Below are 18490 nucleotides of genomic sequence, written 5' to 3'. Positions count from 1 at the left end.
TTAAATGTCAGTTAATGCGTCTATCATTTCAAATACGTGTATTTGAACCAAGAACTACATGTTTACCATAATTAAATAGGATTTCGAATAGTTTCAGTGATGAACCGGAAGTGATTGTGTAGTTCCTATGTCGAAGGTAAGCACATTGTTTCTGCGCGGCACCGCCTGTTTGAAACAATAATGAATGAAAACATACTGGAATAACTTTATTAGCTGATACTTTAGCGTAGGTTGCTGCAGCGATCGATTGAGTTTCTGCGGCGCCGAATTGTGTACATTTTTATAGCAAGGCTTAATTTGTTTTAGGTAGGTTTCGTAATTGCTACAAGCTAACTGCTAACTGTACAGAAGATAAACAGCTGATGAATGTATTTAATTTGCTTACAGTGAGGGCTTTTGCTTGTTTTTCCACATCTGCCAACTGCTTGTCTCTATCAAAGTCATAAATAATGTCTTAATTCGTAATCTTCTTCGTTTCCAAGGCGAGAGCAGGCGAGAGATGGCTGGAATTCTGTTTGAGGATATCTTCGATGTAAAAGACATCGATCCAGATGGCATGAAGTTCGACAGAGGTGTGTGCAGTCTCTTTTAAGAATGTCTCATCTTTGTATGTTGTGAAAGTGTGAACCCTTTGTCTGCGGATAATCCTAATAGGCACGATAATATTGATTAAAAGAGTAAATGCGGAAACATATTACATCAACATATTACATCTTAAACCTGTTGTTAAACAATGTCAATAAACAAGTCAATACATTATTTGCTACAGTTTCCCGTCTACATTGTGAAAGTGAATCCTTCAAGATGGACCTGATCTTGGACGTGAACATCCAGATCTATCCTGTGGATCTAGGTAAGGAAGCAACATTCTCTCTGTTGGTGTGTGTGTGTGTTTTTTTAAATGATCTTAACAGATGAAAGTATCCCGTTCCCTTGTGTCTTAAAGGTGACAAGTTCAGACTGGTCATCGCCAGCACACTGTATGAAGACGGGACGCCAGACGACGGGGAGTACAATCCACAGGATGATCGACCATCTAGGTAACAAAGATAATAAATAATAAATTGCATAATGTCGTAACGTTGTTGTTGTTGTTGTTGTTGTTGTTGTTATATGCATAATTGTGCGGTTTGTGTTACTAAATTCATTTTACCCAACTTTTCAGAGCGGACCAATTTGACTATGTGATGTACGGGAAAGTTTACAAGATTGAGGGTGATGAGACATCAACAGAAGCAGCAACGCGCCTGTGAGTGCTACACACTTTTTTTGGGGGGGTTTATGTGTGTCAGAGTCTCTTATGTGTTGGTATTGATCCAGGTGTGTGAACGGTCCCTTTGTTTCAGCTCTGCGTACGTGTCCTACGGCGGCCTGCTCATGAGGCTGCAGGGAGACGCCAACAACCTGCACGGCTTTGAGGTGGACTCCAGGGTCTACCTCCTCATGAAGAAACTGGCCTTCTAAAACACGCATCACACAAACACACCAGACGGACTGCTTTGTTTTTATTTTTGTATTCTCAAAGAGGTGAACTGCTCACTAAAGGACTGTAAACGCAAAACAACCGCAAGAGCTCCATCTGCTTACAAACTGTAAATAAAGATTGTTTTGTATATAAGAAACAAGTCGATCACCTTGTATGACCTTTCGTGCGTGTGCGTGTGCGTGTGCGTGTGCGTGTGCGTGTGTCTGTGTGCGTGTGCGTGTGTGTGTGTGTGTGTGTGTAAGAACATGCAGATGTACGTAAACGACTGGTGTGAATAGGAGATTGCGATTTGATTTCTCAAACCCGAGAATGTGATTCTCTGATGGACACACACTAAGTGTTGCCCAACACAAGCGTCTGCTTTGCCCTGGATTCCAGCAACAAGAAACAGAGTTGCGAGGCCATTTGACACATTCTTATACAATTAAACTGTACAAATGAAAGGAATTCTGGGAGGAGAGTAGACTCAAAGCTTAAGGATGTAACAGCTGTGACCTTGAGATGTTGACTAAGTACTCTAGGTAAGAACAGCAGGGAGTTGCATTGGAGTTGTGTTACAGTAAGTGAGGCAGCTGCTCTGTATGAGCTTAGAAAGTTAATTCAGTGAGCAGTACAGACTTCCCACTATTCCTGCTAATAGATGTCACAGGATGAGATGTGACCACTGACAGACCAAATCAGATGTTTGATCCAGCGGCTGGTCTTGGTAGGATTATAAACATGCAGATGACAAGGATGAAGAAGGTTACAAACATTGGCAACAGCAGATAAGTAACGTTATGAGACATCTATGAAGGATGAGGCAGAGTTCACTCCTCAGGTTCATGTAACCTCAGTTGAGGAACATGATTGGATTAGTTTGTGTTATCTCCAGCAGGGTCACGTGATGTGTGTGTTGAGTTTTGGGTAACACCATGAGGAGGGTTTAGGGTGAAGGAGTCAGCGGGGATCATGCTTGATGCTCTGTTAGAAGCTCCTGGAACAACACTGAAGCTGGATAGATGATGATCTGTCCAACTGAAAATAATTGCAGTCAAACATGATGGATAATCAACGAAAAATGAGGTCAACATTCTTCACCATCGGGCTCATCTTTTTTCTAAGTGGTATAGAGTATGGTAAGATATATTTTACTCACTTATAATATTGATAAATTGCTGTGTTGCAGTGCTAGAATTGAGAGTAAGTAATATTGGCTTATTGGTATGACAGTTATCTTGGCCTATATTGTGTTGTTTGCCCAAAATGATGTGCTTGTGATTATGTGAGAATTTTACACCTCATGTAATCATCAGTCAACCATTACAGGGAATATCCCAAATCATTGCTTCTCTCTTACAGGTGAAACATGCTCATTATAGAGCAATGATAGAGTGAGTTATTTTGAATATCATATCAGGGATTGTACTATTTAGTGGCCTTACAACGGCTTTAAGCTCATTGAGTGATCCTTAAGACTTAGGGAGATTCTAGAACCGATATGATGCAGGGATAAATCAGAGGAAATGATAAAGTCATGAGTGTAAGAAGAAGAAACTTCATTGGGTTAAATCACACATGCCAACACGTCACCATGCAAACACGGCAATCTGAAATTTCTCTTTTCTGGTATCCCTGCCTCTGGGGGGGAATAGTTTCATACAGAAGTCTCCGTCAGTGTAATGCCACAATGGAATTCATACAGAGAAGTGAAATCTTTCCCTTGGTGGAATGTTATGAGAGCAAGCTTCATGTCCCTTAATTGCGTCTCCTGACCCAGGAATTGAATTTGGATTAGATTAGATCAGCGCGATCCTTTGTCTTTGTGATAATGAAGTTAGATACACTGAGGGGAAGGAGGCGCTGCAGTCAATGTCTTCAGTAACTTCAAAGTGTTTAATCAGCTCTCTTTATCATTGCATGGTGTGTGATCTTTGTAGTACATAATGACATACTCACATCCTGTTACATCGCTTCTGTCTTTCAAATACAGAAATGTGATTATTCAAACTGAATAATTTGCCATATAGTCAGTTAGTTTTCAGTTCCTGATAAACAATCTACTGTAGGGACAAAGTCAGGCAATTGTAGGGTCATTAGGGAGTTACAGGAAGGTATCAACAATGCCTTGTTGCCATGGGAATGCCTGGATAGTGATGCATGCAGGCAGCTCTGTTGAGGTTACCATTGACAGTGCTGAATTACACAAATAGTTTATATTATATTCACATCAAAATGACCATGATGAAAGATTTGGAAGGGAAGGCAACTCAATCATTTAGTTGTTTTCAAATGCAAATGCCGTTTAGGAGCCTTCATCTCGATGTGTTATGCAAAGTGTATTTCAGTTTTGACATTATTTCCACTTCAAAAAAAGCATCGGTTCTTCTGTGACTCACTTTTCTTCTTTCTTTTCTCTCTCCCAGCTGTAATATTACCCACAGTATGGAGATACTTGCAGACTTTAGATGCGGCCCCTTACTTCCTGGGTTTGGCCTTATCTGCGTTCAGCCTGAGCGGCCTCCTGTCAGGGCCGCTGTTTGGCCACTGGTCCGACCGGACACGAACCACCAAGAAGATCATCTTGTCTGCAACCTGTTTTGAGATAATTGGTGAGCCCCCCTACTTTACTCCTTTTTATTTCAACCAGGTGTTAAATCACTGCTATAACTACGTTTGACTGGAAAAAGAAGTGATGCATTTTAAATAGAATTTCATAAAAGTGTTCGACATTTTATTCATGTATATGACTGGATATTCTTCACATTGCAGGTAATTTCATGTATTTCATGGGCTACTCCAAATGGGTCCTACTGTCCAGCAGGCTAGTTGCTGGTAAGTCCATACAAATTGCCACTGAGACTGATGATCAATCTGTCAGACTATAGAATACACACACACACACACACACACACACACACACACACACACACACACACACACACACACACACACACACACACACACACACACACACACACACACACATAATATACGATATACATTCATATGTGTTTTGGAGGTGAAAGTTCCTTATGAGGTGTGTCCTTTCCTCAGGCATTGGCACTGGAGCTGGATCCGCCATCTTTGGCCTCCTCACCAGAAGCACTGCTCCAGAGGATCGCTCCACCGCATTTGCTGCCGTCATGGTGTGTCGACAAGCTGGCTTTCTGCTTGGTCAGTGCAAGTCTACTTCCTGTTGAAAATCAGTGGCTGTATGATGACATCTATCAAATGCTGAACTTTTCACGTCAGAGGGAACTGTTGACAGAAAGAGACTGAGAGAAAATTACAAAATGTTTAAAATGTGAGCAAATTAGACAAAGCAAGGGTGTTTCTGCTGAGCTGTTTCGGTCAAAAACAAATTATACCTCTTATGATCAAAGATTGATGTCACTGTGTGCTGGACAAACCTCCACTTGAGGGCGCCAAAACCAAGATTTTCAGAAAGCAAAAAGTTGAACTGATATTTGTGTTTCTTTGGAGATTACCTTTTTAATGATTGGCTTTTGGCTCTTTTGTCTTACACAGGTCCAGGATTTAACCTCTTCCTGAGGCTGTGTGATTTCAACTTGGGCCCATTTGTGCTGAATAAATATACAGCACCAGGGGTAAGAACCAACCTACTGTCAAACAATCCAGCATAAAAATGTACCATGCTATTTTAATTTCATTTTAGGCAAATGCTTAGAAAAAAAGTGAGATTGACTTAACAAAGGAGACCATCACCATGCTTATTAACTAGAATGTGCTGTGGTAAATTTTTCCACCATTTAAAAAAAAAAATCATAAATGATGGAGAAGCTGCAGCAAAACCTTTTTGTCCCACCAAAGTGAATGAAACTCTCCTCTCTTTGCAGTTGTTCATGTGCCTGCTGTGGATTCTCCTCCAACTGGCTGTGGTCTTCCTGTATTGGGACATTCAACCTGTGGAGAAGGGGAAAGCCAGGGACGTACTGACAAGAAGATGCAATGAGGTTGACAGTGAGCAGGGACAGGCTGATGATGACACCAGCGAGGGGAAGCCACTAATGGGGTCCCTTGAGCTGCTGGGGTCCTACGGCACAGTGGTGACACCCGTCCAAACTAGCTATCACACCACCATCCCTTCTGAGTCTCAGGGGTCGTCCAAGAAGTGCAGTTTGGCCCGAGGTAAGAGATTAAATCACATCACCACTGCGTATTATTTGAGACGTCTGTGGGGATGTTGATGGTGGAGGCGGTGTTAGGATCTTAGTCTCTAATGCTGATTTGTTAGGGTCAAGTCTTTAATTGCTCTTGAGTTCACATTCTTGTCAGCACTGTGCAAAAACCCCTTAATATTCATCTGCAAAGCTCCTCATCTCTCCTTCTTCGTCTGCTTTGATCTCTCTCTGCTCTCCCTGACTCTGTCTTTGTGTCTCTAGAGTTCCTCAGAGAAGAAGTGATTGTGCTGCTGGCTGCTCAGTTCATCACACTCTTCAATCAGACGGCATTGGAGGTACAGTAAAGGCACACACGCACAATCACACAGACGTGACACAGCCACTTGGGAATAAATAAGATAGATAATAAGAATATCTTCCTTCTGCTACAGTTTATTAATTGAATTACATTTAAATGTTTTAAACCATATATGACATTAAATGCTTTATTCTTCCTACTTCTTCATCCATTCCCTTGCCAGGCCATGGTGACGCCGTTGACCCAGAAATACTTTGGCTACGGGGAGCTGGAGAACAGTGTGATGTTCTGCCTGTGTGGCGTGGAGGTGATCGCTGGCTTCCTGTTTGTGCGCTGGTTGAGCCAGCGTGTTGCAGAGCGAGTGATTCTGGCCATCGGTCTGGTCATCTGCAACATCTCTTGTGTCTGGTGCCTCATCTTTCTGACAAACCCAATAGGTCAGCCCTGTTTGCACGTCTTCACTTTTGCTGCTTTAAAATTAAAATGTCCGTCCCTTGAACACATTAACATGCCTGTTTTTCTCCCCTCTGTATCTTTGTACTCCAATCATGCTATAGGGGGGTTCACATGGCAGCTGACAGAGTTTGTCATTGGGGTGTTCCTGCAGGTTTTGGGGTTACCGTTTGTGGCAGTAGCCCAGGTTTCACTCTTCTCCAAAGTTACATCTGAAAAAACACAAGGTGAGAAACAGCATCCCCTAGTGGACATTAGTTAGCACTACCACGTGGGTGGATTTTTAGAAATACACAATCCTCTACCCTGTGTTCATCTTCTTCTTTGTGTCTTGGTCATATTGCAGGTTTCAGCCAGGGAGTGCGTCGCTCAGTAGGGGGTCTAGGTACCATCCTGGGCCCCCTGTGGGCCGGTGGCTTCACTCAGAACATGTACATCATGCTTGGGGTGATGATGGCACTGCTGGTTCTGTTAACAGTAAGTGGGGAAATCATTTGAGCAAGAGAGGAAAGGAAAATATGTGTTTGTGGCCAGAATATCTATCATTGTGTGAGGCAACAGTTGTTTAGTCATGTTAACAATGTTTCCAAAATGGCTGGAAATGTAGGTCTCAGTTTGTTTCCAAGCAATAGCCAATTACCTTTTGTCAATTGTGAGCAGTGGAAATCTAAGTGAAGCTTCAATAAACCAAGTAAAAGGATTTCAAGTGAAGGGATGCAAGTTAACATCTTATAGCACAATAAGTGAAGCCCGGGAAAACAATGAATTACAATGACATAATTTCAAGACAATTATATCTTTCTATCTATAGCTATATCTATATCCATTAGATATTTCAAAATAATCTCTGGTATTGGTGGTAGGTGCCTTGAGGTAAACAACCAGAATTTAGGAATTGGATGGAAGGCCAAGATTCTGAAATTTGAACTTTTCTTTGTGTCCTTTAGGTGATGATGGCTTGCTCATACGAGCGGCTTGTGGAACCTCCTGCAGTGCAGCAATCAGACTCTGATGACATGGACTACCCACCAGCTGTAGGATACAGGAAAGATGGATATGGAAGGTAGATCTGCAAACATACAGGCAGACTGGGGTCAACTTAGTGTTTATAGTGGATTTCTGGATCTCTGCCAGTGTAAAGTGAGAGATTCTACTGCTGGAACCTTCCAGTCCCTCCACAGGATGAAGAGCAGAGGGACAATGTGCACCAACATACATGTCACGTCCTTTCCAGAGCTTTTTCACCTCTTGGGCTTGTCAGTCCTGTGCACTGAAGACTGAGGCTGACAGATGAACTGATTCAGTGTGCATTCAGTATATTTCCCATGGAAATACAGAATCCTGCTGACTTTTTTTTGCACCAAGTACAACTTAGGTGTCAGTAATTCTGATGCAGTGGAGGAGAATCAATTAAAGGTTCAGACTTCACTAACATCTTGTGTTAAAACCGACATTCACAATATTCACCAGCTGAAATAAGGGTAGCAGAATATTAAATAAAATATTTTAGTCGTTTACTGATAGATAATCAATATCTGATATTATAATGCTGAGTCCTCCTTGGTTACACACAGACCTGATTCTTAAAGTTTGTTACTGTAATTTATTTTATTTGTGACTGTATTCTTTAATGTTCATGTGTTTCATTTATTCTGTCAAAATAAAACGCTACTAACATTTGTTGTAGTAGGAACTGAAACATCAGGAAAGTACCTTTTCCAGTCCATATTTTGTTTTGGGGTCCTTTCACCTCCTCGTTGGCTTGTTAACAGTTGAAAAATCAGCCAAAAGGTATCACTAAAATCTCATTTTCCAACAGAACGTTTTATTTCTTTTTAATTTTATCAGTCTGAGCGGTGAAGTCCGCTTGTTACATTTCAGTTATGTCACAGTGAGATCCAGGGGTGACTGGCCGTTGCAGGAGCTCATTGAAACTTTGTTGTGACAAAGGGACAGACCTCTTCACTCTTTTTATGTTGGTCATAATCCACATGCACACACAAACACAGATAGTCAATAACACAAATACAACTGTCTTAGGTTGTGAAACTGTGTCTCTTTGAAATGAACAGCAGAGTATTGTGTAGATACAAGCAATTGAGGGCATCTGTGGTCAGTGGATCATGGAGAAGAAGACTTTCACAACATAAGCAACAACTGAAAGCAGCGTCACCTGCATCTGTGGCTGTGTCTTGTACCTCATGGGAAATTCATGTGTTCCGCTTCGTCGAGTGCGTCTACCAGATCAGCTAAGACCACGACCAGGTTGTGTTATTGAGCCAACTGTTGAACTTCTGCATGCAGCTTGACCGTACGGTGCTGGCACTCAACCAGCTGGTGATGTAACTGCTGCAGGGCCTCGGTTCAGTCACACAAACACATTTCTGTCAATACATGTTTGATTAGCTAAGATATATTGTGATATTAGGTCATCAAAGCCTCAACGAGGAAATTACCTGTGGGATCCAGGAGCCCTGAATAAATATCACATGGATTATCAATATATCCATAAATGTTCACCATCATTCAAGTGTTGCTAGAAAACAGACCTAACCTTTTAAATTATATGATATTACATGATATGATATTTTATTATAAATTATTAGACATTGTTACATGTTGACGGTGTCTCTAGTTCACCTGTACACCTGGTAATATGTATGTGCATATACACTATAGTCTTTATTTGTTCTTACTACTATTAAGGTAAAACATGTGACTAAGTTGTATAAATGGACACGATCATACCTCTGAGTGTATGTGACATGTTGTGAAACTGCAGTATGAAGTGAACCCTCGAATCTACTCATCTTTCCGAGATAGAAGGAGAATCTGTGGTGAGTAGAGTGCCTGGAAAAACTTTGAGAAGAGAGGGACGACCATCGGGCCGGGGACGAAGGACAAGGCATAGTAGGACAGAAATTCTGGATATTGTAGTGAAATGACGTCAGCGCGAGGGCCGTCTGCATCCACAACAGCCCCCCCTGCTGACGAACTTTAAATATTGTTTTGAGTCTTGAATGGTCGATCACCTCGTGTAACTTTTCACATTATTTGCGGTCGAAATGTTTATTCCTGATAATTATTGGGTTCTTTCTTTTTCTACCTCAATTTTGAATTTTGAATTGAATACAAAGATGTCATTCAATGATTGTCAGCAAATTCCCTTTGAATTCCTTTCTTTAGAATGACCTATCCTATGACATCGTTCATGATGTCAGTGTAGTGTGTGTCAGTGATGTCATAAACAACTCTTCCTCCACGACTAGTAATTGGTTTATTGCAAATGAAACATTAAATTGAAATCATCAATGAGATGAATAGCACCCTGTATGCAGATGCCTGACCTCGCCATCTTCGGAGGCAATCGGATGAGTGGTTTGCATGTTATTGATGTGGAAACACAAAAATACGCTCTCCAATTATAATAGTAAATATAGATGTTGCAAAAAGAAATTGCGATTTGATTTCTGATATACTAGAAGGGAATTCTGTCACGGAAACACATTGAATGTTTCCCAACACAACTGTCTGCTTTGTGACCCTGGATATCTCTGGATACTTCAATGTAAGAAACAGGAAACATAGTTGCTGGGTTATTTGACATTCTGTTTTATATTTCATCGACATCTATTCTTGAGATGTTGACTAAATACTCTGGTAAGGACGGCAAGGAATTAAAACGGAGCCCACACTTCCAATGGAATTTTGTAACATTGGTCTGTATGTCGGAGGCAACTGTTGTATGTGCTCGGATGGCAGCAAATGCAGACATGACACAAAATTAAATTAAGGGAAAGAAGTCATTTTGTGAGCAGAACAGACTTCCCACTATTCATGCTAATGGATGTCACAGGATGAGAAGTGACTGCTGACAGACTAAATCGATGTTTAATCCAGAAGCTGATGTTGAATGCAGTATGACAAGAATTCATACGTTTACAAATGTTGGCAACAAAAAATAAGTAATGTTATGAAATATCTACGAAGAATGTGGCAGAAATACAGGCTTCACTGCTCAGGTCCATGTTACCTCATTAGGACCTCAGTAGGATTAGGCTGGCATACATTTTTGAAATGATTTTTTTTACTCTTGCCAGGGTGGAAAAACCTCCAGGGTCATATCTCCTGATCAATGAACAACTTGACCAGGTGCTTGCTGAATAGTAGGTGTTTGTCCGATCTGGTATTTTTTATTTTTTATTTATTTAAAACAAATCAATAGTTTACCAGTGTGCTTTACACAAATTCCAATCAAATAACAACAGGATACACAATTTATTTGTTTCTCAGTTCTTGGACATGCCTAATTTTTTTCTCCTATCAATCTGCCTAAACAAACTGTATAATTTGTTTTATTGCGTTATTTGTTACGTATGACACTTTTTATTGCATAAAATGTAATGAATCACCTTGTAGTTATGAAATAATAACAATATAATGTTGATTTGAGAAACAGAATTGTAGGGAATTCCAATATTTTAACATTTTACGTAATCCGGATGTGACGTAACACACAGTCGCTTAATCCGGTTTTGTCGGGACGCCGTGTTCTCCTCATCCAACATTGCCGTGTGGAATGTTTGATGCAGGTTGTCGTGGTGGCGCGAGGGTGCAGCGTCCGGCTTTACCTGCGCACTGACTCACTGCGCAGCGCGGCGGAGGTAAACACAAGTCTACGCTCGTCCTGTACGCCTTATTATTGTTGTTTCGAACTATCTGCAGGCAGGATCGGTGTTAAAATGATCAACCAATTGGATTATCTGTACACTGGAACACAACTTAATCCTGAGAAATGATATCGTGTCAAACAGAAAACAATTGCAGTCAAACACGATGGATAATCAACGAAAAAAGAAGTCAACATACTTCACCATCGGGCTCGTCTTTGTTCTTAGTGGTATAGAGTATGGTAAGATATATTTTATTTACTGTTAACATTGATAAACTGCTGTGTTGCAATGCTAGAAGCGTATCTGCATTATAGTCTGAAGTGATATGGTATTGACCTATATTGTGTTGTTAACCCATAAATATGTGCTTTTTAATTGATGTGACTGATAACTTTATATATAACATTGGCATCAATCAACCAGTAAAGGGAATAGGACATTTTATTATAGTTTAAGTCTCTGTCAGTGTAATGCAACAATGGAATTCATACATAGAAGTGAAACGGGTGGAATCTTGTGAGAGCAGACGTCACGTCCCCTAATTGTGTCTCCTGACCCAGGAATTGAATTTACATTGCATTGGATCAGCACCATCCTTTGTCTTGAATAATGAAGAATAATGAAGTTAAATGCACTGAGGGGAAGGAGGCACGACAGTCAAAGTCCAACTTCAGTCAGTGTTTAGTCAGTTTACTCCATCTCTCCCACATTGTTCAGCAGCATGTTGTATGATTCATAGCCCAGACTGGCTTCAAATATGTGACACATTGTGTGGGATAACTGGTAGAACCTCCTTTAGGAGTGTTGCCCTCCACCAAATGTTCCCTTTGACTGCCGGTAAGACTTGCACAACAGGGAGGACTCATTTTAGACCTTTCCACCTTTACAGACAGTTTTGGTTCTGTTTCTGCTTTTTGTTGCACGAGATAATGTCTGGTCACCTCACAGCATCTCTGTATTTTTGAACAGCAAAGTCAGAAAACAGACCATAAGCCAACAGTGCTCCATTTTTATGTTGACAGTTTACTGTGTGTTTAATGTCGTTGTCTTCTTGCACCATCCAACCTTGATCGAGCTTCAGGCGCTCTGACAATCTCCTGTAACATTTCTTGATACAATTTTGTATTCATTTCCCCCCTAATTCTAATAACATTCATTCAGTTACATTTTCTCTTTCAGTGGGCGCCACTTTGTTTTTGCTTTGACCCTTGGATTCTATTGCACCACCTTTAACATTGCACATTGCATTCTTGGTGTGATCACTGTAGGACATAATGAAATACTCACACATTACAACACTTCTGGCTTTCACTTCTGGCTTTCAAATCCAGAAGTTCAGATTGTTCAAGATAAGAAAAGTTATAAATAAAAGATACAAGTTTATTATCCAGAGGGAAATTACTAAAAACTAACTTCAAACAGTTACATTTGCCATACATGAGTCAGTTTTAGCCTCTGATGAACAGTCTACTGCAGGGAAAGTCATGTAGCTGCAGCGCCATGAGGCAGATCTGTGTATTTCAGTTTTGACATGATTTCCACATCAAAATGACCATTGGTTCTTCTGTGACTCAATTTCTCACCCCTCTCTCTCCCTCTCTCTCCCTCCCAGCTGTAATATTACCCACAATATGGAGATACCTACAGAATTTAGATGCGGCCCCTTACTTTCTGGGTTTGGCCTTATCTGCGTTCAGCCTGAGCGGCCTCCTGTCAGGGCCGCTGTTTGGCCACTGGTCCGACCGGACACGAACCACCAAGAAGATCATCTTGTTTGCCAACTGTTTTGAGATAATTGGTGAGCCCCCCTACTTTACTCCTTTTTATTTCAACCAGGTGTTAAATCACTGCTATAACCACGTTTGTCTGGAGAAAAAAACACTAGTGATGCATTTTAAATTGATTTTGTTGACAGTGTTTGGAACAGTCCATAATAGTTTGTTGATGTGTATGACTGAATATTATTTACATTCACCTTACTTCTCTTTCATTCTGCAGGTAATTTCATGTATTTCATGGGCTACTCCAAGTGGGTCCTACTGTCCAGCAGGCTAGTTGCTGGTAAGTCCATACACTTATACAGTACATACATATATATACTGAATATACTGTTTATATTCATATATATTTTGGAAATGAAAGTTCCTTATGAGGTGTGTCCTTTCCTCAGGCATTGGCACCGGAGCTGGATCCGCCATCTTCGGCCTCCTCACCAGAAGCACTGCTCCAGAGGATCGCTCCACCGCATTTGCTGCTGTCATGGCGTGTCGACAAGCTGGCCTTCTGATTGGTCAGTGCAACTCTACTTCCTGCTGGTGTGCTGAACAAATTCGACCTCAATGTTTTCACATGTAGCAAGCTTTGTCCACTGGAGGGCACCAAACACAACATTTTCCTAAACTGATATGTAACTTTAACTCTGATGAGCTGATATTTGTGTGTCTTCAAACCTTTTCACTCGCTCATTTCCTTTATCCTAGATTACATTTAACAACATTTGGTCATACCTTTCTTTTGCCTTACACAGGTCCAGCATTTAACATCTTCCTGAGGCTGTGTGATTTCAACCTGGGCCCATTTGTGCTCAATAAGTTTACAGCACCAGGGGTAAGAACCAGAATACTGTTAAGATAGCAGCATGAAGATGTTCCATGCTTATTATATTGGTTTATTTTAGACAAATGCTTTTACCCTTTTTGCCCCATCTAAGTGAATCAATCTCTCCTCTCTTTGCAGTTGTTCATGTGCCTGCTGTGGATTCTCCTCCAACTGGCTGTGGTCTTCCTGTATTGGGACATTCAACCTGCAGAAAGAGGGAAAGCCAGGGACGTATCGACAAGAAGAAGCAATGAGGTTGACGGCGAGCGGGGACAGGCTGAAGGCCAGGCAGAAGGGGACGATGATGATGATAACAATGAGGAGAAGCCACTAATGGGGTCCCAGGAGGTGATGGGGTCCTACGGTGCAGTGGTTGAACCACCCGACCAAACTAGCCACCACATAGCCGCCGCGTCCGATGCCGACGCCCCTCATGGCTCGCCACCCCCCTCCCCCCCTCCACCAGAGTCTCAGGAGTCGTCCAACCCCTTCAAGAATTTCAGCATGACCCGAGGTAGGTGAAGTTTCATCACCGCTGCCTTTTATTTGTGACGTCTGTGGGGATGTTGTTGGCGGAGGCGGCGTTTTGATCTCAGCCTTTCATGAAACTGAAAAGCCAAATTTTAACTCAGGTCTTCTTAAATTCGCCCCGAGTTCACATTCTATGCAGCGCTTGGAATAATGTGTGTTTAATATTCACCTGCAAAGCTTCTCATGTCTCCTTCTGCTTTGATCTCTCTCTGCTCTCCCTGACTCTGTCTTTGTGTCTCTAGAGTTCCTCAGAGAAGAAGTGATCGTGCTGCTGGCTGCTCAGTTCATTACGCTCTTCAATCAGACGGCATTGGAGGTACAGTAAAGGCGCACACACACACACAATCACACACACACACAGCCAATTGGGGACAAATGTGAGACTTTCTTTCTGTCTGTTTGTTGATTGAGTTCCATTAAATGCTTTAAGCCATATATGACATTAAATGATGTCGTCTTCAAACTTCCTCACCCATTCCTTTCCCAGACCATGGTGACCCCGATGACCCAGAAATACTTTGGCTACGGGGAGCTGGAGAACAGTGTGATGTACTGCCTGTGTGGCGTGGAGGTGATCGCTGGCTTCCTGTTTGTGCGTTGGTTGAGCCAGCGTGTTGCCGAGCGAGTGATTCTGGCCATCGGTCTGGTCATCTGCAACATCGCTTGTGTCTGGTGCCTCATCTTTCTGACAAACCCAATAGGTCAGGCCTGTTTGCACGTCTTCTCTTTTGCTATCAAAAGCCTGTAAATGAACCTGTAGAGACAAATGCCTTAAAAATTGTCAAATGTGACAGAAAAATGTCTGTCCCTTGACCACATCTCTCTGTTCCTTTGTACTCTGATCATGCTATAGGTGACTTCCCATGGCAGCTGACAGAGTTCGTCATTGGGGTGTTCCTGCAGGTTTTGGGGTTACCGTTTGTGGCAGTAGCCCAGGTTTCACTCTTCTCCAAAGTTACATCTGAAAAAACACAAGGTGAGAAACAGCATCACCTAGTGGATGGATTTTTAAAAACATGCAAACTCCCGATGTTAATCTGCAAAACATGCTATATCCTCTGACCTGTGATGATGTTTGTGTTTGTGTCTTGGTAATATTGCAGGTTTCAACCAGGGAGTGCGTCGCTCAGTAGGGGGTCTAGGTACCATCCTGGGCCCCCTGTGGGCCGGTGGCCTCACGGAGAACATGTACATCATGCTCGGGGTGATGATGGCACTGCTGGTTCTGTTAACAGTAAGTGGGGGAACTTTATGTTTGTGTCCAGGTCTGAATATCTATCATTTTGTTGTTCAGTCATGTTAGCAATGTTTCCATAATGCCTGGAAATCTGCGTCTCAGTTAGTTTCCAACCAAATGCAAATTATACTTGCATTTACAGACTGCAGTGTTATTATAAAAATATAATCTTCCGTGCTAGCTTCTTTAGGGGTGAGGTATTAAGTGAAGTGTGGGCAAACCATGAATTACAATTACAGTGCAAAGAAGCTAATGCTGCTGTATGTTGCTGATGACTCTGAATCAACTTCCCAGGGCTCAGAGCATCAAGTGTGAAGAGGAAACAACAAATCTTAATATAACTAAACTTTAAATGATTTTCCATAACTGCTTAGCAACTGAGCAACAACTTTGTTTGTAGATTATATATTTTTCAAAAGAAAAACTAAATTTAAAGGTAAATAAATAAAATAGGCTTCTAATGTCAGGGCTGTATAAAAATGGCGGATAAACAATCAGGCAATGGGTTTGTATTTACGTATTCTGTGTTTTGTGTACAAATGAATGAATGGTTGTTCACTTTTCTCTTTTCAACTTTAAAATTGGTTTCTGTATCATCAAGTATTATTATTGTCTTTGTGTCATTTAGGTGATGATGGCTTTCTCATACGAGCGGCTTGTGGAACCTCCTGCAGTGCAGCAAGCAGACGCTGATGACACGGACTAATGTGCCGGCTGGAGGATACAGGACAGATGGATATGGAAGGTAGATCTGCAAACATACAGGAAGACTGGGGTCCACTTAGTGTTCAAAGTGGATTTCTGGATCCCTGTCGGTGTAAAGTGAGAGATTCTACTGCTGGAACCTTCCAGTCCCTCCACAGGATGAAGATCAGAGGGACAATGTGCACCAACATACATGTCACGTCCTTTCCAGAGCTTCTTTCACCCCTTAAGCTTGTCAGCTCTGTGCACTGGAGACTGAGGCTGACAGATGCACTGATTCAGTGTACATTCAGTATATTTCCCATGGAAATACAGAATCCTGCTGACTCAAGTTTGGATTAAAACCTTTTCCCTTCCCTTTTTTTCTGCACAAAGTACAACTTAAGTGCATCACTAATTTTGTGTGTGTATTAGAACATGCAGTGTAGCACTTAGTGCTAAACTGAATGGTTAAGGATGATTATGTTGCCAGAATCAATTAGATGTTCAGACTTCACGAATCATAGTTCAGTAACATCTTGTGTTAAAACGGATTCAGAATATTCAGAATACTTATTTGCTGAAATCAGGCTTTATTATATTCCAAAAAAGAATATTAAAATGTAATAAATTGGTTTGCTGATAGATAATCAATATAATAGTCCTCCTTGGCCACACACCCACCTGATTATAATGGTTTGTAACTAATTTATTTGTGATTCTATTCTTCAATGTTCCGTTGAAGATTAATTATTTTTTGGTTTGGTTTGGAGTCCCCCCCCCCCCCCCCCCCCCCACTGCCACCCCTTAGTTTGCTGAGTTATCCTGTCAAAATAAAACTCTACTAACGCTAATGTGATTTAGTTTGTGTCAAAGATATGTCAGGATGATGAAAATGCTGTTGTAACATTTTCCACCTAATAGAATTCCTAGGAAAATAGGCAGTACATAAAGTTTCTGGAGGGAAATCGGTCAAATAAATTAAATACCGTACTAGTAAATGATCAGTAGATGCCGTTGTAGTACAGAGTTGCAGCACTGGTGGGCGCTCTTGGTCTTTCTTCCAAAGGGCGTCATCCTTCGTGCTGACTGAGCCTAATGTGTGGCGTAATCCCAGTCAGCCTGAAAGCTCCATCAAGTCAAGTGCAGCATCTCAAACAGACATTTAGGGAGAGAGAGTGTATCTGACAGGTCAAGTCAACTTGTTAGCGTTTGAAATAGGTTCAGCTCTCTGTGCCCACTTTGACTGGACTCACAGACTGTATGTCCATCAGAGTAATAGATCTGTTTATCATTATTACATTTTTATGCCGGTGTTATTTATTGATTTATTTATTAAATGTGAATTTATTTGACAGTCGTAAGCTTATTCTTTGGAGAACTCTTTGGAGAATTCTTTGGAGGTTGTGAGCTAAAGCCAGCAGATGATGTAATGTGTGCAGTATGAGGGAAGAACCTACCATGTCTGCCAATGGCACAACTTGTAAGAAGTTTCCTACATGTGTTGCACATACTCATTTCTTTTTTGAGGCAAAAAGCTTTCAGGAATTCAGTGCTGAACACCTCTAAGATGTCCACATTAAATTCCTCACTATAAAACTGCAATTTGTCAACCAGGTTTTAAATGTTTGCTCTTAAAAAATGCTGTCATTTATCTCAATTAAATTTTTCATTCTTGTTTTTGCAGCACCAGAACTACAGAAATGCTCAGCAAATGTTTGACTAATATTATGTCTGAATGATAAATATTTTAGCACATTTAAGGTTTGACTAGAAATCTAAACTGATTAATTAATACAATATACATTTTAAATCAAACCTTTCATAAATTATTAAACACATTGATTTGATACTATTAAGTATGTATTATTTATTGGAATTACAACTATTCTGAATTACAATATTTAAAACAACAATAAAACATTTGCATCATATTTGTCATCAAAACATTTATATGTTGGAACCAAATTTAGGAACCCCCTTTTCATATTTCAGTCAATTATTTTGAATAAATGCTCCTTGCTGTTTAATATTAATTTGACCATCATTGTTTTTCATTCAAAAAAATCTTATTTATGTATTAAATATACATTTACAAGAAATAGATTATTCAACACTTAGCCTATTTATAATTTGCTATGTAATTATATGTTGTATGTAATTCTTTTGTTAAAAATGTAATTGTTCCTGTAAAAGATAACATCCTTACATAAACCCTGAATGCTCTGTCAAATTTGAATTTCAGTTCCAAGGCACAACAAAATTACAAAATATTTCTAATGTCAAACAAAAAGGAAAAAACAAATAAAACCTCCAATAATGTCATGAACATGGAGTAGAAACAAAATAAAATATTTATATTTACTCTTTGTTTAACCTCATAAATTTAAATTTTTTTATTAAATT

The 18490-nt window shown here is 40.6% G+C and overlaps 2 protein-coding genes and 1 pseudogene across 3 annotated transcripts; all 3 read left to right on the top strand.

Moving 5' to 3' along the window:
* Nucleotides 1–34: 34 nt before the first annotated feature.
* On the top strand, nt 35–1610 carry polr2h (RNA polymerase II, I and III subunit H). Of its 2 annotated transcripts, none has more exons than XM_076151379.1 (6): nt 35–136; nt 483–572; nt 770–853; nt 947–1040; nt 1166–1249; nt 1347–1610. In XM_076151379.1, exons 2-6 carry the CDS (start codon nt 500–502, stop codon nt 1462–1464), a joined length of 453 nt encoding a protein of 150 aa, XP_076007494.1. In that variant the 5' UTR covers nt 35–136; nt 483–499; the 3' UTR covers nt 1465–1610. The 2 variants fall into 2 exon arrangements, with proteins under 2 accessions (XP_076007494.1, XP_076007495.1); XM_076151380.1 differs by lacking the exon at nt 35–136 and adding an exon at nt 145–306.
* A 918-nt stretch (nt 1611–2528) lies between these two features.
* LOC143001584 (major facilitator superfamily domain-containing protein 8-like) lies at nt 2529–7428 on the top strand (annotated as a pseudogene).
* A 3503-nt stretch (nt 7429–10931) lies between these two features.
* LOC143001633 (major facilitator superfamily domain-containing protein 8-like) lies at nt 10932–17761 on the top strand. The gene is made up of 11 exons (XM_076151340.1): nt 10932–11273; nt 12647–12832; nt 13033–13095; nt 13205–13324; nt 13562–13641; nt 13771–14146; nt 14406–14479; nt 14651–14864; nt 15017–15139; nt 15267–15397; nt 16029–17761. The coding sequence occupies exons 1-11, from the start codon at nt 11198–11200 to the stop codon at nt 16104–16106; spliced, it is 1521 nt and encodes a 506-aa protein (XP_076007455.1). The 5' UTR covers nt 10932–11197; the 3' UTR covers nt 16107–17761.
* Nucleotides 17762–18490: the final 729 nt, after the last annotated feature.

Source organism: Genypterus blacodes, unplaced genomic scaffold (assembly GCF_046128005.1).
Source record: "Genypterus blacodes isolate CSIRO-AG114 ecotype Tasmania unplaced genomic scaffold, CSIRO-AGI_Gbla_v1 ptg000054l_1, whole genome shotgun sequence".
NCBI classification, from domain to species: domain Eukaryota; kingdom Metazoa; phylum Chordata; class Actinopteri; order Ophidiiformes; family Ophidiidae; genus Genypterus; species Genypterus blacodes.
This window is presented reverse-complemented; position numbering and strand designations above follow the sequence as displayed.